Here is a 17,790-nt window from a genome sequence, read left to right as displayed (position 1 = left end):
CGACATTCCCTCGCTCTCCGACGAACGGGCGACGGACGACGTGGCTAGCAGCTATAGTAGGCTGGTTCTTATTATTTCCGCACGTTGCGCCGTGACACCGGCAGGGCGCGCGCGGTGCGTGGTTGGTTGCGTCGATCACGCGCCACCACGAGCTCAGTAGTTGAACCCCATTCTTAAAGAAACGAGCTCTTTCGCGGCGTGCCAAAGGGAAGAACACACGGATTTTTCAGAGATTCCGCGTGGGATACACAGGCAATGTCGTCACGTCCACGCCAGAAAGCAAAACAAATATCCAATCCGTGGAATTCGTGCCGTCCAAAGTAATGTTTCCGCGAGGTCAGCCGTGCGCGCGTGGGCGCTGCCTCTGCCTGCATGCGCTGGAAAAGATTGTTCTAGAAAACGCACAGTGCGTCAGCTGCTAATAACGTATAATTATTGTTTGTATAAATGAAGTCATGTAAATAGCTTTTATTTTATATGCGTGGAGCTGACTGTATCTGCTAGCTGGGTGCACGTACGTACTGTGCGGCAGAGCTGCCACAGTGCCCGACCCATCGATCGAGCAGCAACTCGATCGTACTAGCTAGAGCGCGTACTTAATTACTGTTCACGGCCGTCTGGTCTGACGTGTCGCCAGATCACCGCCGCGCGTGCTGGTAGCTGCGCGCTCCCGCCGCATGATTGAAGACTTGCGGTGGTGCAGGCGAACGTCGATCGCGCTGGACGTGACTGGACTCCTCGTCGTCCTGTTGCGTACGTTACATGCATGAATGTTGTGTAGCCGGAGGAGATGCAGATGCCATAGCTCCAAGCGCCGTCGTCTCTGCCCGACGCGTGCGAAAGCATGCAAGACGACCAACCTACAGCGGGCAGTCTAGCTTAGCTGTATCAGCCGCCACCCGCCAGTAGTGATTTCTTCTTTTTCTTTTTTTTTTCCCTTCTAGCCGCACAAGGTATTCAGTAGTACGTCGTTGGTTGGACATTATTAAAGGATCCGGCAGCCGTCGATCGGTTGCTGATCTTTGTAGTATTCAGTACTGGGCGAGTACAAAATGTACAGCCCGCTGGCATCAATCCGACGTGTAGCCAGATCGGCGACTCGCGTGCTACGTTGCCGCTACACGTTTCCACATGATTCCGTGTAGTGCAGGCACGGCAGCATATGCCAGCAGGCGAAGGCACCACCATCCTACCCGCACCAGCTGGCTAGTTTTATTGGCCTTACTGCGAAATTGCTTGGATATTCTCTCTCTTCTTTTTTTTTCGAGAGAGTCAGAGAGAGAGAGAGCTGCTCTGATATTGCTAAACTGAAAGACTGAAGAGCTTTCCGGTTGTTTTTTTTGTCTTTCCTGAACTTAAATATGGCTGCCATATTTATCTGGCTACAATTGAGTGCCCGCATTTATGGGCCTAAAAGAAGTTACTGGGCTGGGCTCATCGTCGCAGGAAGAGGCCGGCGTCTCGAGGTTGAAACGTGGCTGCGAAGACGGAGCATGTGAGATGTGGGCCGTAGGCCGTGGGCCGACTGATTTTGTGCTGTCGGTCATGTCAATTAACGGCTTTTTACAGGCACGGTGAAATCGGCAGCACCCCATCCACAAACCGGTTGTTTGTTTCGGTTACACGACCACCTCCTCGATTCTCTCCCTCGGTCGTCGGTCGGCCGCTCCCCAAAATGGCCAATCCCATCTCGCTCTTCCTCCTCTTCCTCCTCAACGTCGCCGCCGCCCCCCGCGCCGCCGCCGACGGGCCGGACCCCTGCGCGGGCCGACGGATCCACATCCGCCGCGTGCCCCCTCGCTTCAACGCCGACCTCCTCCGCCACTGCGGCGCCGACGCCTTCCCGCTCGCCGACGCGTCCGCGGCGGCCACCTCGGCCCCGCCCTGCGAGTCGCTCGCCAACCACGGCCTCGGCCCGCGCACGCACCCGCGCAGCCGCTCCTGGTACCGCACCGACGCGCGGCTCCTGGAGCCCTTCTTCCACCGCCGCATCCTGGAGCGGGGCTGCCTCGCCGACGACCCGGCCCGCGCCGACGCCGTGTTCGTGCCCTACTACGCGGCGCTTGACGCGCTGCCGTACGTGCTCGACCCGGAGCTCCTCGACGCCTCGGCCCGGCACGGCGTCGAGCTCGCCGAGTTCCTCGCGCGGGACCAGCCGCGGATCCTGGCGCGCCGCCGGGGGCACGACCATTTCCTGGTGGTGTCGGGGTCCGCGTGGGACTACGCGCAGCCGCCGGGCGCGGAGCCGAGGATGTGGGGCACGACGTCGCTGCTGCGGCTGCCGGCGCTGGCCAACTTCACGTTCCTGACGCTGGAGTCCCGCATATGGCCGTGGCAGGAGCACGCCATCCCGCACCTCACGTCGTTCCACCCGGCGTCGCTCCCGCACCTGCGCGCCTGGCTCGCCCGCGCGCGCAGGTCCCGCCGCGGCACGCTGATGCTCTTCGCGGGCGGCGTCTCGCGCCCATCCCGGCCCAACATCCGGGGCTCCATTCTCGCCGAGTGCGCCAACCGCACCGACGCGTGCGCCGTCGTCGACTGCTCCGGCGGCAGATGCTCGCACGACCCCGGCCGGTACATGCGCGCCATGCTCAAGGCCAAGTTCTGCCTCGAACCGCCGGGGGACTCGCCGACGCGGCGTTCCACGTTCGACGCCATCCTCGCCGGCTGCGTGCCCGTGTTCTTCGAGGACCTCGCGGCGCGGAGCCAGTACGGGTGGCACCTGCCCCCCGCGCGGTACGACGAGTTCTCGGTGCACATACCCAAGGAGACCGTGGTGTTCGGCGGCGTCAGCATCGCCGACACGCTCCAGGCCGTGCCGGAGGCCGAGGTGCGGAGGATGCGGAAGCGGGTGCTGGAGATGGCGCCGAGGGTGGTGTACCGGCGGCACGGCAGCACGGACGAGTTGAGGGGTGTCGTCAAGGATGCTGTCGACCTCGCCGTGGATGGTGTCCTGCGGAGGATTCGGAGGCGGACGGGCGCGCAGGAGGGGCGGCCCGATAGGATTTACGCGATGGAGGACGACAGCGTCGAGACGTAGGATCAGGGTAACCGGGAACATCATTTTGGTGCTGTGCAGGTGCAGCAACTGATTCATTCATGTTTCAAAATTTTGAGGGTGGAAGAGAGTGTGTACATTTGCTGTTGGAGACACTTGGAGTGGTCAATGTAATTGCAGTTTTGTGTTGGACAGATGAGTGCCATTTTCAACAGGCAAAATTAATTATGTTCGTAAGTCTACCACCGCCCTTGTAACAATTAACAATTCATACCTTGATTCTTTCAGTTAGGGGCCATGAAATGGAACCATGCGCACCAGGAAAAATGTATTTCTTTTACAGCATGGGAATAATGAAACTGATTCTGTAAGTATTTCCTTCACAGAGATGAGAGTGAAACGACTTTGCCGTAGTGCCTACATTCATACTTCGGTGGATGAAGATCGTCTTTTTATCTGCAATTTTGATGGTTCGCAGTGAATTTATGATTAAATAAAGCCATTTTCACAGAAGCAGGAGTACTGACTTTGCGGAGGATAAAGGTTGTTTTGTCGACTTGAAAATATTTAATACTGTCAAAGTCACAAAAGAACCAGTGGTCTAGTGGTAGAATAGTACCCTGCCACGGTACAGACCCGGGTTCAATTCCCGGCTGGTGCAATTTTTTGCTCATCTTAGCTAATGCAAACAGCAATATCACCAGTGAAATCTTACTAGCGGCATATGCCCGCTCCACACCTTCACTTGCAGAATTGTTTGCTCTGTAATTCTTAAGGCAATGAAGATCAGTCTAACATATACATTGAAAGATCAATGGATGCTAATCCCAGATGTATCATGCCTGGCCAATCCACACCACCAAACTATTTACACAATCATCATTATTGCAGTGCAGATCAGTCTCAAGCACATTTATTGAATAGGGGATGATGGTAATTTTTTTTTGAAAGTTGGGGATGGTGGTAATAACGAAAAGGATTCTACAAGTGTTTCTTGAAATCTTCATTTGCTTCAGCCACTAGATGGTCATCGTCCCACTCATCGCGATAACTCTCAGGAAACCAATCATCATACTCAAACTGCATAAAAAGCAAAGATATAAAGGAAATTTCAAATGTATCAACATAGGAATATCAATATGACAGTACAGAAGCCATGTCACAAAGCTTTTTTTTTCCTATGCAGGAGCTCATCAATGCTTCCATCACCACCAGATTTTATTATTGACAGACATATCTAGGATACCTGGTAGTTTGAAAAGTTATGAGTGTATCTCTTAGGCCATCCACGTGCTTCTAGTTTTGAGTAGAGAGCTTTCACATCTTCCATCATTTCTTCTTTGGATGGAAGCACGATCCACCCCGATAGAACTCTAGCGACCCACTAACTTTGGAGTTCAAAAGTGGAAAAGGAATAACCTGGATGGAACAGAGGTCGAAGGTCTTATATCTTAGGATCACTAGGCAAGGCGCAACGTACAAGTGCATCTGAAGTTCTGAACTGACAAGCAGCAGTTCGCAGCAAAACTAACCTTCCATGGCAATCCAATGAAGGACAGTTGAGGAGCCACTTCCGGTGGGAAAACATGCTTGTATAGTGGATTAATGCGGTTGTCATCCACAGTGATAGTGCTGTCATCTCCAAGGAATGGAAAGTCATACGAGTAGCTAGCAAACAATGAAATAGAGGAAACACACGATCAGCTTCAGTAGCGCAAAATGACTTGCTTTTGTGAGATAAGAAACAATATTGCAGGGACACTGCAAATCTCTATACCCAGTGCAATGCATGATGACATCGGCTTTGATTGAGCTGCCATCCTGGAACACCACACTGCCATCCTCCTCTGCACAATCAATCTGCAGTTCAAGCATTAGTTTTAACAATACTAAAGTGGCAGCTACTCAATAGATAAAAGCTACCACATCTTGCTTGACTCACCAGGAGAAAAGGCTGTTTACCATGGAATGAAGCCACAGATTATTGTAGTCAAGCTGCTTCTCACAGGTGCGAACTGGTGCTGACATATCGGCAATATGGACCTCTTTTGCAGTGCTTGAAACGTCTCTTGAAATGTCAAATGCACTTGCTGAAGCCCCGATTAATGATTATGATCACTACCTGTCAACTGTCATTGCAACAGATAGTCTTCGTTAAACATGGAACTACCTGCTGGGAGCATAGATCACCAAAACGAAAGCACAAACTTGATCAAGGAATGACTCGGGCACACAGTAATTGTGGCTATGCACCTGCTTCCCTGGCCAAGTGTCTACACGTGCCGAAGTTTGATAGTGTAAAAATTGATTACTGAAGGCAATAACCATCTGGAATTTGCAACGGCTGTAACAAATTGTTACAGATTTCTAGCACCTTCATGAGTTCATGGATGATCCAAACATTACAATTACACACTCGACGCCGTGGGGGTTGTAGGTTATGCTTATGCAGTTTATTCCAGAACCTAGTATCTTAGTAGTTCAAGGCTGCAAGTTGTGAAGCGCCGAAATTAACCTTGAATGACGGCGATGCGCGGCTCCGTGTAGTGCCCGTTGCAAACCACGACGGCGTCGTACACCTCCTCCTCGCCGCTTCCCTTGTCCCCCAAGCTTCCTAGACGTCACCGCCCATCCCCCGCGGTCCTGCCTCCGCACCCTGAGCACCTCCGTCTCGAACCGGACGAGCCGGAGCAGATCGAACCGCCGCGCGAATGCCTCCAGGTACCGGAGAACCTCCTCGTGCCCCGGGAACCTGCGAGGGTCGGCGGAGCCGGGCGCCTCCGCGGCGAAGGGGAAGTCGAGGAAGCCCATGGTCTCGCGGGGCAGGTTGGTGCGGAGCGAGGCGTACAGGCTGGAGTGCGTGGCGGCGGCGCCGAGCGGGTCGGAGGGCGCGGCGGGGGCCGCGTAGAGCCAGGTGCCGCCCACGGCGGCGGCGCGCTCGAAGACGACGGGCGCGTGGCCCTCGCGGCGGAGCTCGCGGGCGGCGGCTAGCCCCGCCGCGCCCGCGCCGATGACGGCGAGGCGGAGGGAAGCCGACGGCATTCTAGGCGTTTGGCTGGACTGGACTGTGGTAGAGTCGGTTTTTACTTTTTTTTTCCTTCAAAGACAGCCAAAATCGAGAAATTTGCAAAAATAGAACTGCAAAATCACAAGTCATTCATAGGCACAGATGGTCCTACAATATCATTCTAAAATTATTCCTACAACACACTCCAAAATCATAAGTAAATGACAAAATCACATGTGGTCAATATTTGTAATCCTATTTTTACAATTATTTCAAAATTGGGTGTCGGATATTAAACAAATGTGGGTTTTTTCCGAAAGAGAGAGTTTTATTAAGGATTATGAGAACTATTTACATCCTGAGCAACGGTTTGCTCAACACACACCGGAGCACGTTCTCTCCAAACAAAATTATGACAAAGGCGCTTGGCCATCTGCGATAATTCATAGGCAACACGATTCTGCTCTCTGCATATATGACAGAAAGTTAATTTCTGCATCTTACCGGCTTCCTCCAGCGCAGCGAAGATGATGAACGTAGAGGGCGATCTCTGAGTATCTGGACAGGCCAGGTACTTGATCATTATTGAGCAGTCTGACTCAACAATAGCAGGCAACGGAACCCACTCCGCAGCAAAAGGTGGACCTTCTCTGCATGCCAGTGTTTCCACCTGCTCAACAGAGCCCGCGGCATCGATGTACTTCGAGCTGGATAAGATCACCTGTCCCAAAGTGATTTCGAATGACCACGCCATTGCCAGCTTCGAAAGAGTCCTCCGAAAAAGCTCCATCCCTATTTATCTTCACCCAGCCACTTACAGGAGCCTCCCAAGTTCGTTTGGTCAGCTCGCGGCCTCCGCCTGAGACACTGGCTGCAGCTACCGGTAACTTAACCCTTCACATCCTTGTTGGCTTCGCCCAAGAACTCTCTCACACTCACGAACACACGATGCCGGCAAGGGAGACACAAGAATTTTCGGCGACGAACGCCGCGGCAACGAACGCCTGTATCTAGGCTTGTTATTTCACTGGACTTGGCAAAAAGAAATGGTGGAGTACAGAGACTATTTATCAGCCAGGGAACACACACATAGGAGCCACAAACTCCCAGCACGGCCATCTCGCCAAGATTCGCACGATCCTACCCTCAACGTCCTGCATGCTCGTTTCGGACGACTCGGCCACCTCCCGTGCTAACCGGCGCCTCCCTCTGCTCCTAACCTCCTTCTAGGATACTGCAGCCTGGACGCAACAATCATGCATCCGTTCTGCCCCAAGACCTGGACTCTGATTGGCACAGCAGCTCAACTGCATGGTGCCAACACACAAAACACACACACACCAGCAACACATCCATGCATGGCATGTTTATTCCAACAAACTCCCCCTAAACACGACATGTCGTTGCCGGAGTTGCCGCAGCTACCGTCGTCTTCATCGCCACAGCCGCCGCTACGCCCTCCCGACATGACGCGGCCACGGGCCACCTCTGCATGTCCATCTCCGGCGAACGTTGCACACTTGCCGTCGCCGCCATGGCCGCCACTACGGCCTCCACTCTCGACGCGAACCGAGCACCTGATGGCCTTCATCATCTTCTCCGGCGACACACGCCGTTGTCTCCGGCTCCGGCGACACACGCCGAGCTTCTTCTCCACAAGCAACTTGTGGCCATGGACAACACCATACGCACTGCAGCAACCATCTTCGTCCTCAGCGACACACGCCGAGCTCCATGTACGCCGGCGACACACGCCACGCACGAACGCGAACTGGTTGACGCCTCCTCCTCATCAGCGCCATGAGTGCCACACATTTTCTTGCGATGGAGCCAAGCGCCATGACTTGCAGATTGCCGCACGGTCCGGGCGACAAATGCCCTACCCCTGGCGACGAACGCCGCGGAGCAGCACGCCATCTTCTTCGGCCCCGGTGCGACGCACACGCCGTTGAGCACATCTTGCCCGGCAAGATCGACACACGATCCGCTACTGAGCGCCTCCACCGGCGACCACGCACAGGCCGACACATGGCCCCACAATTAACCTCATCGCTCCGCAACCGGACAACGCCATCACGCCGCCGGCGAACTCCGGCTTGCGCCAGTCGCCACCATGAACGCCGGCTCGTGCTGGTCACCACCAGCACACCTCCGACGAGGGGAACGGATCTCCTGACGACCTAACCTTGCTCTGATACCAATTGTTGGCTTCGCCCAGGAACTCTCTCACACTCACGAACACACGATGCCGCGCGAGGGAGACGATGAACACAAGAATTTTCCGCCGGCGAGGGTGAAAGGATCGATGGACCAAGAGGGGGGGTGAATTGGGCCTTTTTCAAATTCTAAAACACAATTAAGCAATCTTAACATATGCAATGCTAGTAAGGCACCAATTCACCAACCGGATAACTAAGCTACCTACACAAGCTATGAGAGATAAAACGAGAAGTAAAGTCTAGCAAGGTAGAGCTAAGTTATGATCTCTAAGTCAAGCACATGAATAAATTGCATGAAAGAAAATGCTTGAATAAAGAGAGTGGACAAGAGACGACCGGATTTTTTCCCGTGGTATCGATGTGTTGGCACACACCCCTAATCCACGTTGTGACACTCACAAAGAGTCTTGTCACCTCCCAAGTCACCGAGACGAGGGCGCTCACTAAGAGTCTCCGTTCACCATCCCGGCGTGGTGGAGATCAAGCCACGTACAATCTTCTTCTCCGGGCTCCCACAATCCTTGGCAAGCTCCGCGAGAAACACCTCGATCACCAAGATCGCCTAGGTGATGCCAATCACTAAGAGTAACAAGCTAAGGCCTTCACTTGAGTAAGAACCGATCACCAAGAACGGATGCACACAAGCTTCTCTCTACTCAAGTCCTTAATCTTGCTTCTTGATTGAATGAACAAGTATGTGAAAGATGAAGCTCAAGGTGGCTCTTGACTATAGTATGAGTGTTTGGATGTTGCCTGGTGTCAAGAGTGGCAAAATGACCCATTGGAGGGGTATATATAGGCAGCTCACACGAATAGAGCCATTGGAGAAAAGCTGCCAGAAAACTGCGTAGCGCCAGTTAATCCGACGTACCTCCAATAGTCAGCGTCGGTTTAACCGATGAATGTAATCTGCCCCTTCTGAAAACTAGCCGTTACAACTTGGGCAGATTAACCGACGTATCATCAGTTTAACCGGTGAGTGTAGTTGTCCACTGATCAACTGAAAAACCAAGTCTCTGGACAACTGCACCGACGTTAACTCAAAACCATCGTCGGTTTAACCGGTGAGTACAACTTCTGAAATCCCTGGAAAAACCATCTCACTGGTCAATTGCACCGACGTCACATTTCAAACAGCGTCGGTTTAACCGGTGTATAGAACTTGAATTACCCTGGAAAAACCAACTCTGGACTAATGCACCGACGTTAAATTCAAACACGTCGGTTTAACTGGTGTATTGACTTGTCCAGACTCTACTGACTTCGTTTAACCGACGTATAGAAAAGGGAGAGCGTCGGTTAAACCGGTGTTAAAGACTTTTTCTGATTTTGCCTTTTCTGATTTGAGTCTTAAATGAAATCCAAATATTCTTGAGATATAAGTTGAAAGCCACTTATTTGAACTTCTAGGAACCAGAGTGACCATAGTGTGCATCCATTTTTGATTGACCATGTCCATGCTCAAGTTACTTGGCCTTAACCCCTCTTAATAGTGCGATCACTACAAAACTATAAAACCTATACTAACCTAAGTGTCCTTCTCAACCTTATGACACTTAGGACTAGAAAAATCCTTAGTCTTGACATAAAAATGAGTTGAATACCGAGATCGCCTTTTTGGATAATGAAATTGAGGGGCCTCTTTTGACATATGACCAAATGAGCGATAATGATCTATTAAGCTGCACAAACTCATTAGTCACAATAATGATTGTCATTAATCACCGAAACATACCTTGATGGCCTAGATGCTTACAGAGGGAGACGATGAACACAAGAATTTTCGGCGACGAACGCCGCGGCAACGAACGCCTGTATCTTGGCCTGTTATTTCACTGGACTTGGCAAAAAGAAATGGTGGAGTACAGAGGCTATTTATCAGCCAGGGAACACACACATAGGAGCCACGAACTCCCAGCACGGCCATCTCGCCAAGATTCGCACGATCCTACCCTCAACGTCCTGCATGCTCGTTCCGGACGACTCGGCCACCTCCCGTGCTAACCGGCGCCTCCCTCTGCTCCTAACCTCCTCCTAGGATACTGCAGCCTGGACGCAACAACCATGCATCCGTTCTGCCCCAAGACCTGGACTCCGATTGGCACAGCAGCTCAACTGCATGACGCCAACACACAAAACACACACACACCAGTAACACATCCATGCATGGCGTGTTTATTCCAACAGTACTTTGCCCCCGATTGTCCAATTTTTAGCAGAGTGTCCCAGTATCCAGATAATAAGGTAACTGACCCCATAATAGGCAGCCATTTGCGTGAATGTGTCAACTCATTCCTCACAAACCACGCTCTCCAGAGGATCCGGAGCAGATGTGCAGCTTTCCAGCATCTACCTTATCAATGAGTAGCAGGAGCCACTCAACACCAGAATACTTCAGCATCTCCTCCGGCGGCAGGTCCCAGCAGTCCCTTATGGCCTCCCTCAAGGTGTATGCATGGTCGCACCTGATGACAGCATGGTGTTCGATCTCCTCTAAAACTACCATTCACAAAAATCCGAGAGCTCTTTTGCAAAATTACCATCCATGGATTGCGAATTGATTTCACCAAATTTTGGGGAGGTTTTGCAAAATTCACGTCCCAATAGTTTGTGGTCATCGGATTGCCCGATCCGACGGTCGAGATGATTTGAGATGACGTGATCACACTCCGGTGCAAGGAAATGCACCCGAATTAGTAGGAAAGATATGTGTTCACTTTTATCAGATAATAATTAATATATAGTCCACATTTACTATGCTTTACATATAGTTTGACACTATAAGACTAGTACAGACCGACCAATCAATATCGCCATATGTGATACAAGACAAAATGATATAATTATTAACCACAAAATCAAGAACAAAGTAGCGCAAAATACAACTTATAATTCTAGAAATTTAATATTTACATTAATTTGAAAATATAAGATAAAAAATCCAATATGGTGCGTATCACAAAGCCAAAAAAAACCCTAAATGACTTGGAATTTATTAACAAATTTTGTTGTAAAAAAACTGTCAAAAGATATTTGCATCTGCATCTGGGCCACCACCCTGCATGGCCTCGCGCGGTCGACGAAGCCCAGTCCAGTGACGGCAGCCCAACACGGCCCGAGAGCCACCCCTGACGGAGTAAACCCTAGCCGCAGGGGGCGCCTCACCATAAAAGCGGGCCTTCTTCCCCCCGCCGCCGCCACTCGCCGCAGCTTCACGCCCGGATAGGGAGCACCACCGCAGGAGCCCGAGCCCTCCCTTCCGCCGCCGCCAAAATGGTATGCCGCCTCTCCGCCCTCTCTCTCGCTCGCGCGCGGCTGGAGAAATACCCCGTCCTTCTCATTTGTTCCTGCGCCGACCCGTGTTGATTTGCCCGATTCGACTAGGTGGAAACCCGTGCTGTAGTCGCTCTCAAGTAGATGGCTAGAATCATCCTGTAGATTAGGGAGTGCACGAGTGGTTCGCTTCGCTTTCTGCAGGTGGATGTCTGATTGGGTCTGTTACTTAGTCTGATTCTAGATTTCTGTGGATACTAAGACCTAGATGCCTTTTCTTTTTTGTGAACTGTCGCTGTTGTCGTTTGATAGGTTGCGTGCTTGAGGTCGTCAGATTGGTGGCGTTGCACCTGCAGGCTGTTAGATCCTGTGACTCCTTAAGACAAGGAAATTTCTATTAATACTAGATATTGTGGTTGATTTTTTCTTTGGTTTTAGGTTCTTGTTTAGGTAAGGATTCTTGTTATACGTGCACTGAGAATTTGTTTATAGATCTCTCATGCGTAAAACGCTGCTTATCTGTGACTTGAAGTGGTAGATTATGCATAGTTTTCAGGAAGTGCTTAGAATTTTATCTGTTTGCTTAGTTGTGTCGCATTTCCATATTGCATGATGTGTTGTGTTCCATCTCAGATATTTTATTGTTATTCATAGCTTTTGGACGTTTCATATCACATATGTACTTAGGATAGCATGCTAGTGGAAGTGTTTTTAAATAATCCATCCTAATCTCCCTTCTAGTTTATTCAAAGTTTTTTCTGCGGAAATTGAAGTTTATTCAGATTAGGGCAAAAGGTCTTTGTACTCTTTACCAGTTTGTGCTGAAATGGATCTTCAATATCAATATGCTGCCTACTGTTTTCTTGTTTAACTGTGTCACAATTCCATTATTTCAGCACATTTTTTTTAACCGAAAAATTATTTCAGCATATTGATTTACACTTCTTGTTTTCACTGCTTGATGTTTGATATGCTGGGTCCTATGATGGCATGAAATCTTTGAGACCTGATCATTATTGTATGATGACAACCATAAGCATATCTTCTGAGGACCCTATTGATGTAATTTGAGTTTTTATATCATTTACCTGCTGTTGACCTTGTTCACCGAGCCGTAGAGTTTAGCATCGGATGTTTGGAATTGGTTTAGATTCTATGAATTACTTAACTGTTGCCTTGTATCCATCAAACCTCACATGATGACTTGACCTGTTTGATTTTGCTTCAAATCTTGAATAGGTAAATGTTCCTAAGACCAAGAAGACCTACTGCAAGAACAAGGAGTGCAGGAAGCACACTCTCCACAAGGTGACTCAGTACAAGAAGGGTAAGGATAGCCTTTCTGCCCAGGGAAAGCGTCGTTATGACCGCAAGCAGTCAGGATATGGTGGTCAGACCAAGCCCGTCTTCCACAAGAAGGTATTGCAGTTGATATATGATTGTTCAATACTTCCATTGTCTATGTGAAGACAATTTTGAAAATCTAAATGTTTAATGCTATTCAGTTTCCATAAAATATTCATAACATGAAAAATTGGTTTCTAACTTTCTATACTCAGGCCAAGACCACCAAGAAGATTGTGCTGAAGCTGCAGTGCCAGAGCTGCAAGCACTACTCCCAGCACCCTATCAAGGTACTGTCTCATTTCTTTTGGGCAAAACATACTGTTAGTTTTTACTCTATGTGTTTGCTCACTCTCTTCTGATTTCTGTCGCAGAGATGCAAGCACTTTGAGATTGGTGGAGACAAGAAGGGGAAGGGAACATCTCTTTTCTAGATTGCTCGCTGCCTGTCTGGATGCTGAAGTTGTGGTGTCTACCACTTTTTTTAGACCTGTCGTCAAATATTACTAGTAGTTCTTAAAGCGGACCATGCTTATGTATCCAAATTCCAATGCCTGACATTTGCTAAGAGTATTTGACTTTTGGCTAAATGATGTTTTGTAGCTTGAATCTGTTTTCTGTCTTCGATTTTGGCAGCCATCATGTGAAGTTGCCTGGATCTGTGCAGATGTATTGGGTGCTCGTGTCAACAGCTTCTGCTTGCATATAGTTTGCCTGATATGTGTCTCTTTGACTGTTGGCGCCGGCACCCAATTGCAAAGCGTTCTTTGGTTTTGAAGTTCAGAAATTTTATTCAATAAGAACTACCGATTAATTGCCTGTGAAAATTATTATTAGTACTGGAGTAACGAAATGAGATCAATCTTGTCAGGTGATTTCACCACAATTTCATAATTCTGTCATCCAGATTGTCAATGATCGCTTGCACATGTGACGTGGCACCCTACCATCACCAAACAACACACCTCCGATGTTGGGCTGCTAGCATCTTTTTCCTAAAAAGAATGTGATGCCTTATTTGCTCTAATAGATTGATTGTTTCAATTGGTTTTCATTACTTGGACTGTTTAATGTAAAATAAAATATTCTTTCTAAATTGGTCATATGTCTCTTAATTTCTGGTGTAAATTTGTTCAACCAAGATGGGATTTCAAGGTGTATTTTCTTGAGGCACATATTATGTTCAGCTTTTGACTTTGTTAACTTGATTTTCATAGGATGAAAGTATGAAACAAACGAGGACCTGCATCTTCAAGGAAGTAAACCATCGCCTTGTCCTTTTACTTCCTAATTATGGCTCTCGATGGTGCCAAGCCATAGTAAAAGACGTGAGTCTTGGCTTCTTGGTTCTGGCTCACCAATGCATATCACATTATCATAAGGAAGCAATCAAGTTTCTCAATTCTTCTGCGTATTACCTCTTAAGTCCATTTGAGGTGAACACATTTTCTATTATACATATGTCTTCGGTAGTTTTCACACGGCCCCAATAAGTAATCCACTTTAGCGAGAAGATTATGAAGAGAGAACATAAACATGAGCTGCAAATAAATGAAGATTCCACAGGGTGCATATGCCTGATATATTCATATCACCGGTTCAGCTCTTCTGATAATATTTTAAGATTGATTCAAATATTCATTGCACATTTGCAATCTGTCTATTGCGATGTGAGTGGTGAAACTGATAGTTTTCAATTCGCTACATTTGAGTTCAATTATGCATAAGTTTTATAAAGTTGAATGATTCTTGTACATGTATTAATATAATTTTTGTTGCCCGTAGCAACACACGGGATTAAATAAAGCATTTTCACAGAAACAGACTTATTGCCTTTGTGCAAGTTGAATGTCGTAGTCATTGAACTTCAGAGTATTAACAAAGTTAACTAAAGCTAATTCCACAGAAGCACCAGTGGTCTAGTGGTAGAATAGTACCCTGCCACGGTACAGACCCTGGTTCGATTCCCGGCTGGTGCATTTTTTGCTCATCTTAGCTAGTAATACCACCAGTGAAATCTTATTCGCAGCATATGCCCTCTCCACACTTTCACTTGCAAAATTGTTTGCTCTGTAATTCATAAGGCAATGATTCAATGAAGATCAGTCTCATATATACATCAAATGATCAATGGAATGCTAATCCCACATGTATGGCCAATCCACACTAGGTAAATATTTACACAATCATCCTTATTGCAGTGCAGATCAGTCTCAAGCACATTTATTGAATAGGGGATGATAATAACGAAAAGGATTCTACAGGTATTTCTTGAAATATTCATTTGCTTCAGCCACGAGATGGTCATCGTCCCACTCATCACGATAACTCTCAGGACGAACTGCCTTGTTAATCCCATTAAAATTGTACATCTGCTTCCTCCATTCTTCAATTGGTATATGGCTGCATTGCTCAGCAAGCCAATCATCATACTCAAACTGCAACAAAGCAAAGACAGCAAGGAAATTTCAAATGTGTCAACATAGGAATGTCAAAATTACACAGTATAGAAGCCATGTCTAGCTTTTTTTTCCTATGCAGGAGAACTGCTCATCAATGCTTCCATCACCACAAGATTTTTCTTTTATTATTGACAGACATCTCTAGGATACCTGGTAGTTTGAAAAGTTATGGGTGTATCTCTTAGGCCATCCACGTGCTTCTAGTTTCGAGTAGAAAGCTTTCACATCTTCCATCATTTCTTCTTTGGATGGAAGCATGATCCGCCCCGATAGAACTCTAGCGACCCACTTACTTTGGAGTTCAAAGAGTGGAAAAGGAATAACCTGGATGGAACAGAGGTCGAAGGTTTTATTTCTTAGGATCCCTAGGCAAGTTGCAACTTACAAGTGTATCTAAAGTTCTGAATTGATAAGCAGAAGTTCGAGCAAAACTGACCTTCCATGGCAATCCAATGAAGGACAGTTGAGGAGCCACTTCCGGTGGGAAAACATGCTTGTATAGTGGATCGATGCGGTTGTCATCCACAGTGATAGTACTGTCATCTCCAAGGAATGGAAAGTCATACAAGTAGCTAGCAAACAATGAAATAGAGGAAACACATGATCAGCTTCAGGTAAAGTAGCACAAGATGACTTGCTTTTGTAAGATAAGAAATGATATTGCAGGGACACTGCAAGTCTCTATACCCAGTGCAGTGCATGATGACATCGGCTTTGATTGTGCTGCCATCCTGGAACACCACACTACCATCCTCCTCGGCACGGTCAATCTGCAGTTCGAGCATTAGTTTTAACAATACTAAAGTGGCAGCTCCTCAATAGATAAAAGCTACCACATCTTGCTTGACTCACCAGGAGAAAAGGCTGTTTACCATGGAATGAAGCCACAGATTATTGTTGCCAGGTTGCTTCTCACAGGTGCGAACTGGTGCTGACCTATCAGCAATATGGACCTCTTTTGCAGTGCTTGCAATGTCTCTTGAAATGTCAACTGCGCTTGCTGAAGCCCCGATTATGATCACTACCTGTCATCGCAACAGATAGTCTTCGTTAACCATGGAAATACATGTTGGGAGCATAGATCACCAAGACGAAAGCACACACTTGATCAAGGAATGGCTCGGGCACACGGTAATTGTGGCTATGCATCTGCTTCCCTGGCCAAGCGTCTACACCTGCCAAAGTTTGATAGTGTAAAAATTGATTACTGCAATAACCATCGGGAATTTGCAACGGCTTTAACGAATTGTTACAGATTTCTAGCACCTTCATGGATGATCCAAACAATACACAATTACACACTCGACGCCGTGGGGTTATGCTTATGCAGTTTATTTATTCCAGAACCTAGTATCTTAGTAGTTCAAGGCTGCAAGTTGTGAAGCGCCGAAATTAACCTGGAATGACGGCGATGCGCGGCTCCGTGTAGTGCCCGTTGCAAACCACGACGGCGTCGTACACCTCCTCCTCGCCGCTTCCCTTGTCCCCAAGCTTCCTAGACGTCACCGCCCATCCCCCGCGGTCCTCCCTCCGCACCCTGAGCACCTCCGTCTCGAACCGGACGAGCCGGAGCAGATCGAACAGCCGCGCGAACGCCTCCAGGTACCGGAGCACCTCCTCGTGGCCCGGGAACCTGCGGGGGTCGGCGGAGCCGGGTGCCTCCGCGGCGAAGGGGAAGTCGAGGAAGCCCATGGTCTCGCGGGGCAGGTTGGTGCGGAGCGAGGCGTAGAGGCTGGAGTGCGTCGCGGCGGCGCCGAGCGGGTCGGAGGACGCCGCGGGGGGCGCGTAGAGCCAGGTGCCCCCCACGGCGGCGGCGCGCTCGAAGACGACGGGCGCGTGGCCCTCGCGGCGGAGCTCGCGGGCGGCGGCTAGCCCCGCCGCACCCGCGCCGATGACGGCGAGGCGGAGGGAAGCCGACGGCATGGGCATGGGAGGCGGGTGGCTGGACTGGACGGTGGGAGGGAGAGTTCGAACGGTTTGGATTCTCTTGTTCTTTTCTCCTCTTTGGTGGAGGTGCCGCGTTTGGTTACACCATGGACCATGGGTGGTGGACCTGGTGGACTGGTGGGTGGTAGCCGCCGGTGCTCTCATCTCGTTCGTCGTCACGCGCGCGGTCTCTCTCCACTCTCTTCTCTCGTCCTCTCATCGGCGTTCGCCGCCGGCGGCCGCCGCAGTCTCCATTCTCCAAGCAATCAGGCCCACACTTTTTTTGAGTGAAGCCAGCAGCTTCCACTTCCAGGCGGTTTTTTTATTTTTTTATTTTCGTTTTTTATAAAAATATATTTTCGATTTGGAAATTTACAGGAATATACCCCGGCCGCCCCGCTGCCGGGCAGCCGGGACCTAGCCGCCCGACAGCTGGGCGGCAGGGGTTTATCTGAAAAAAAAATCGACAAAAAATTATGCCGAGATCCCTGGAGGACCGGCCGCTCGGCAGCGGGGCGGCCAGCCCTTAAGGCCGCCTGGCAGAGGAGCGGCGGGCCCTGG

At 49.2% G+C, this 17,790-nt stretch overlaps 3 protein-coding genes, 3 non-coding genes and 1 pseudogene across 6 annotated transcripts; 5 read left to right on the top strand and 2 right to left on the bottom strand.

Moving 5' to 3' along the window:
• Positions 1 to 1,618: 1,618 nt before the first annotated feature.
• LOC120651738 (probable xyloglucan galactosyltransferase GT19) lies at positions 1,619 to 3,381 on the top strand. The gene has a single exon (XM_039929347.1). It carries the CDS (start codon positions 1,676 to 1,678, stop codon positions 3,038 to 3,040), a length of 1,365 nt encoding a protein of 454 aa, XP_039785281.1. The 5' UTR covers positions 1,619 to 1,675; the 3' UTR covers positions 3,041 to 3,381.
• Positions 3,382 to 3,588: 207 nt separating this feature from the next.
• TRNAG-GCC lies at positions 3,589 to 3,659 on the top strand. The gene has a single exon. It is a non-coding gene; the product is annotated as a tRNA-Gly (tRNA).
• Positions 3,660 to 3,743: 84 nt separating this feature from the next.
• Positions 3,744 to 6,063, bottom strand: LOC120648045 (annotated as a pseudogene).
• Positions 6,064 to 11,340: 5,277 nt separating this feature from the next.
• On the top strand, positions 11,341 to 13,532 carry LOC120651737 (60S ribosomal protein L44). The gene is made up of 4 exons (XM_039929346.1): positions 11,341 to 11,500; positions 12,737 to 12,916; positions 13,057 to 13,131; positions 13,216 to 13,532. Exons 1-4 carry the CDS (start codon positions 11,498 to 11,500, stop codon positions 13,273 to 13,275), a joined length of 318 nt encoding a protein of 105 aa, XP_039785280.1. The 5' UTR covers positions 11,341 to 11,497; the 3' UTR covers positions 13,276 to 13,532.
• LOC120653047 lies at positions 12,476 to 12,550 on the top strand. Its single transcript, XR_005666741.1, has one exon. It is a non-coding gene; the product is annotated as a small nucleolar RNA R66 (small nucleolar RNA).
• Positions 13,533 to 14,749: 1,217 nt separating the features above from the next.
• TRNAG-GCC lies at positions 14,750 to 14,820 on the top strand. Its single transcript has one exon. It is a non-coding gene; the product is annotated as a tRNA-Gly (tRNA).
• A 74-nt stretch (positions 14,821 to 14,894) lies between these two features.
• Positions 14,895 to 17,301, bottom strand: LOC120651736 (flavin-containing monooxygenase FMO GS-OX-like 2). Its single transcript, XM_039929345.1, has 7 exons — positions 16,701 to 17,301; positions 16,408 to 16,478; positions 16,176 to 16,328; positions 15,991 to 16,073; positions 15,740 to 15,875; positions 15,454 to 15,627; positions 14,895 to 15,279 (listed from the first exon to the last, which is right to left on the bottom strand). The coding sequence occupies exons 1-7, from the start codon at positions 17,230 to 17,232 to the stop codon at positions 15,100 to 15,102; spliced, it is 1,329 nt and encodes a 442-aa protein (XP_039785279.1). The 5' UTR covers positions 17,233 to 17,301; the 3' UTR covers positions 14,895 to 15,099.
• Positions 17,302 to 17,790: the final 489 nt, after the last annotated feature.

Source organism: Panicum virgatum, chromosome 9K, assembly GCF_016808335.1.
Source record: "Panicum virgatum strain AP13 chromosome 9K, P.virgatum_v5, whole genome shotgun sequence".
NCBI classification, from domain to species: domain Eukaryota; kingdom Viridiplantae; phylum Streptophyta; class Magnoliopsida; order Poales; family Poaceae; genus Panicum; species Panicum virgatum.
Note: the sequence above shows the minus strand (reverse complement) of the source record. Positions and strands in the feature narration are given on the sequence as shown.

Excerpts from the sequence above, each read along its gene's own strand:
- LOC120651738 (XM_039929347.1), top strand. The coding sequence starts at position 1,676 with ATGGCCAATCCCATCTCGCTCTTCCTCCTCTTCCTCCTCAACGTCGCC.
- LOC120651737 (XM_039929346.1), top strand. Across the intron at positions 12,917-13,056 it reads AGCCCGTCTTCCACAAGAAG|GCCAAGACCACCAAGAAGAT; the intron begins GTATTGCAGTTG and ends TTCTATACTCAG. Across the intron at positions 13,132-13,215 it reads ACTCCCAGCACCCTATCAAG|AGATGCAAGCACTTTGAGAT; the intron begins GTACTGTCTCAT and ends TTTCTGTCGCAG.
- LOC120651736 (XM_039929345.1), bottom strand. The coding sequence starts at position 17,232 with ATGCCCATGCCGTCGGCTTCCCTCCGCCTCGCCGTCATCGGCGCGGGT. Across the intron at positions 15,876-15,990 it reads GTCATCATGCACTGCACTGG|CTACTTGTATGACTTTCCAT; the intron begins GTATAGAGACTT and ends ATTGTTTGCTAG. Across the intron at positions 15,280-15,453 it reads ATAACTTTTCAAACTACCAG|TTTGAGTATGATGATTGGCT; the intron begins GTATCCTAGAGA and ends GCTTTGTTGCAG.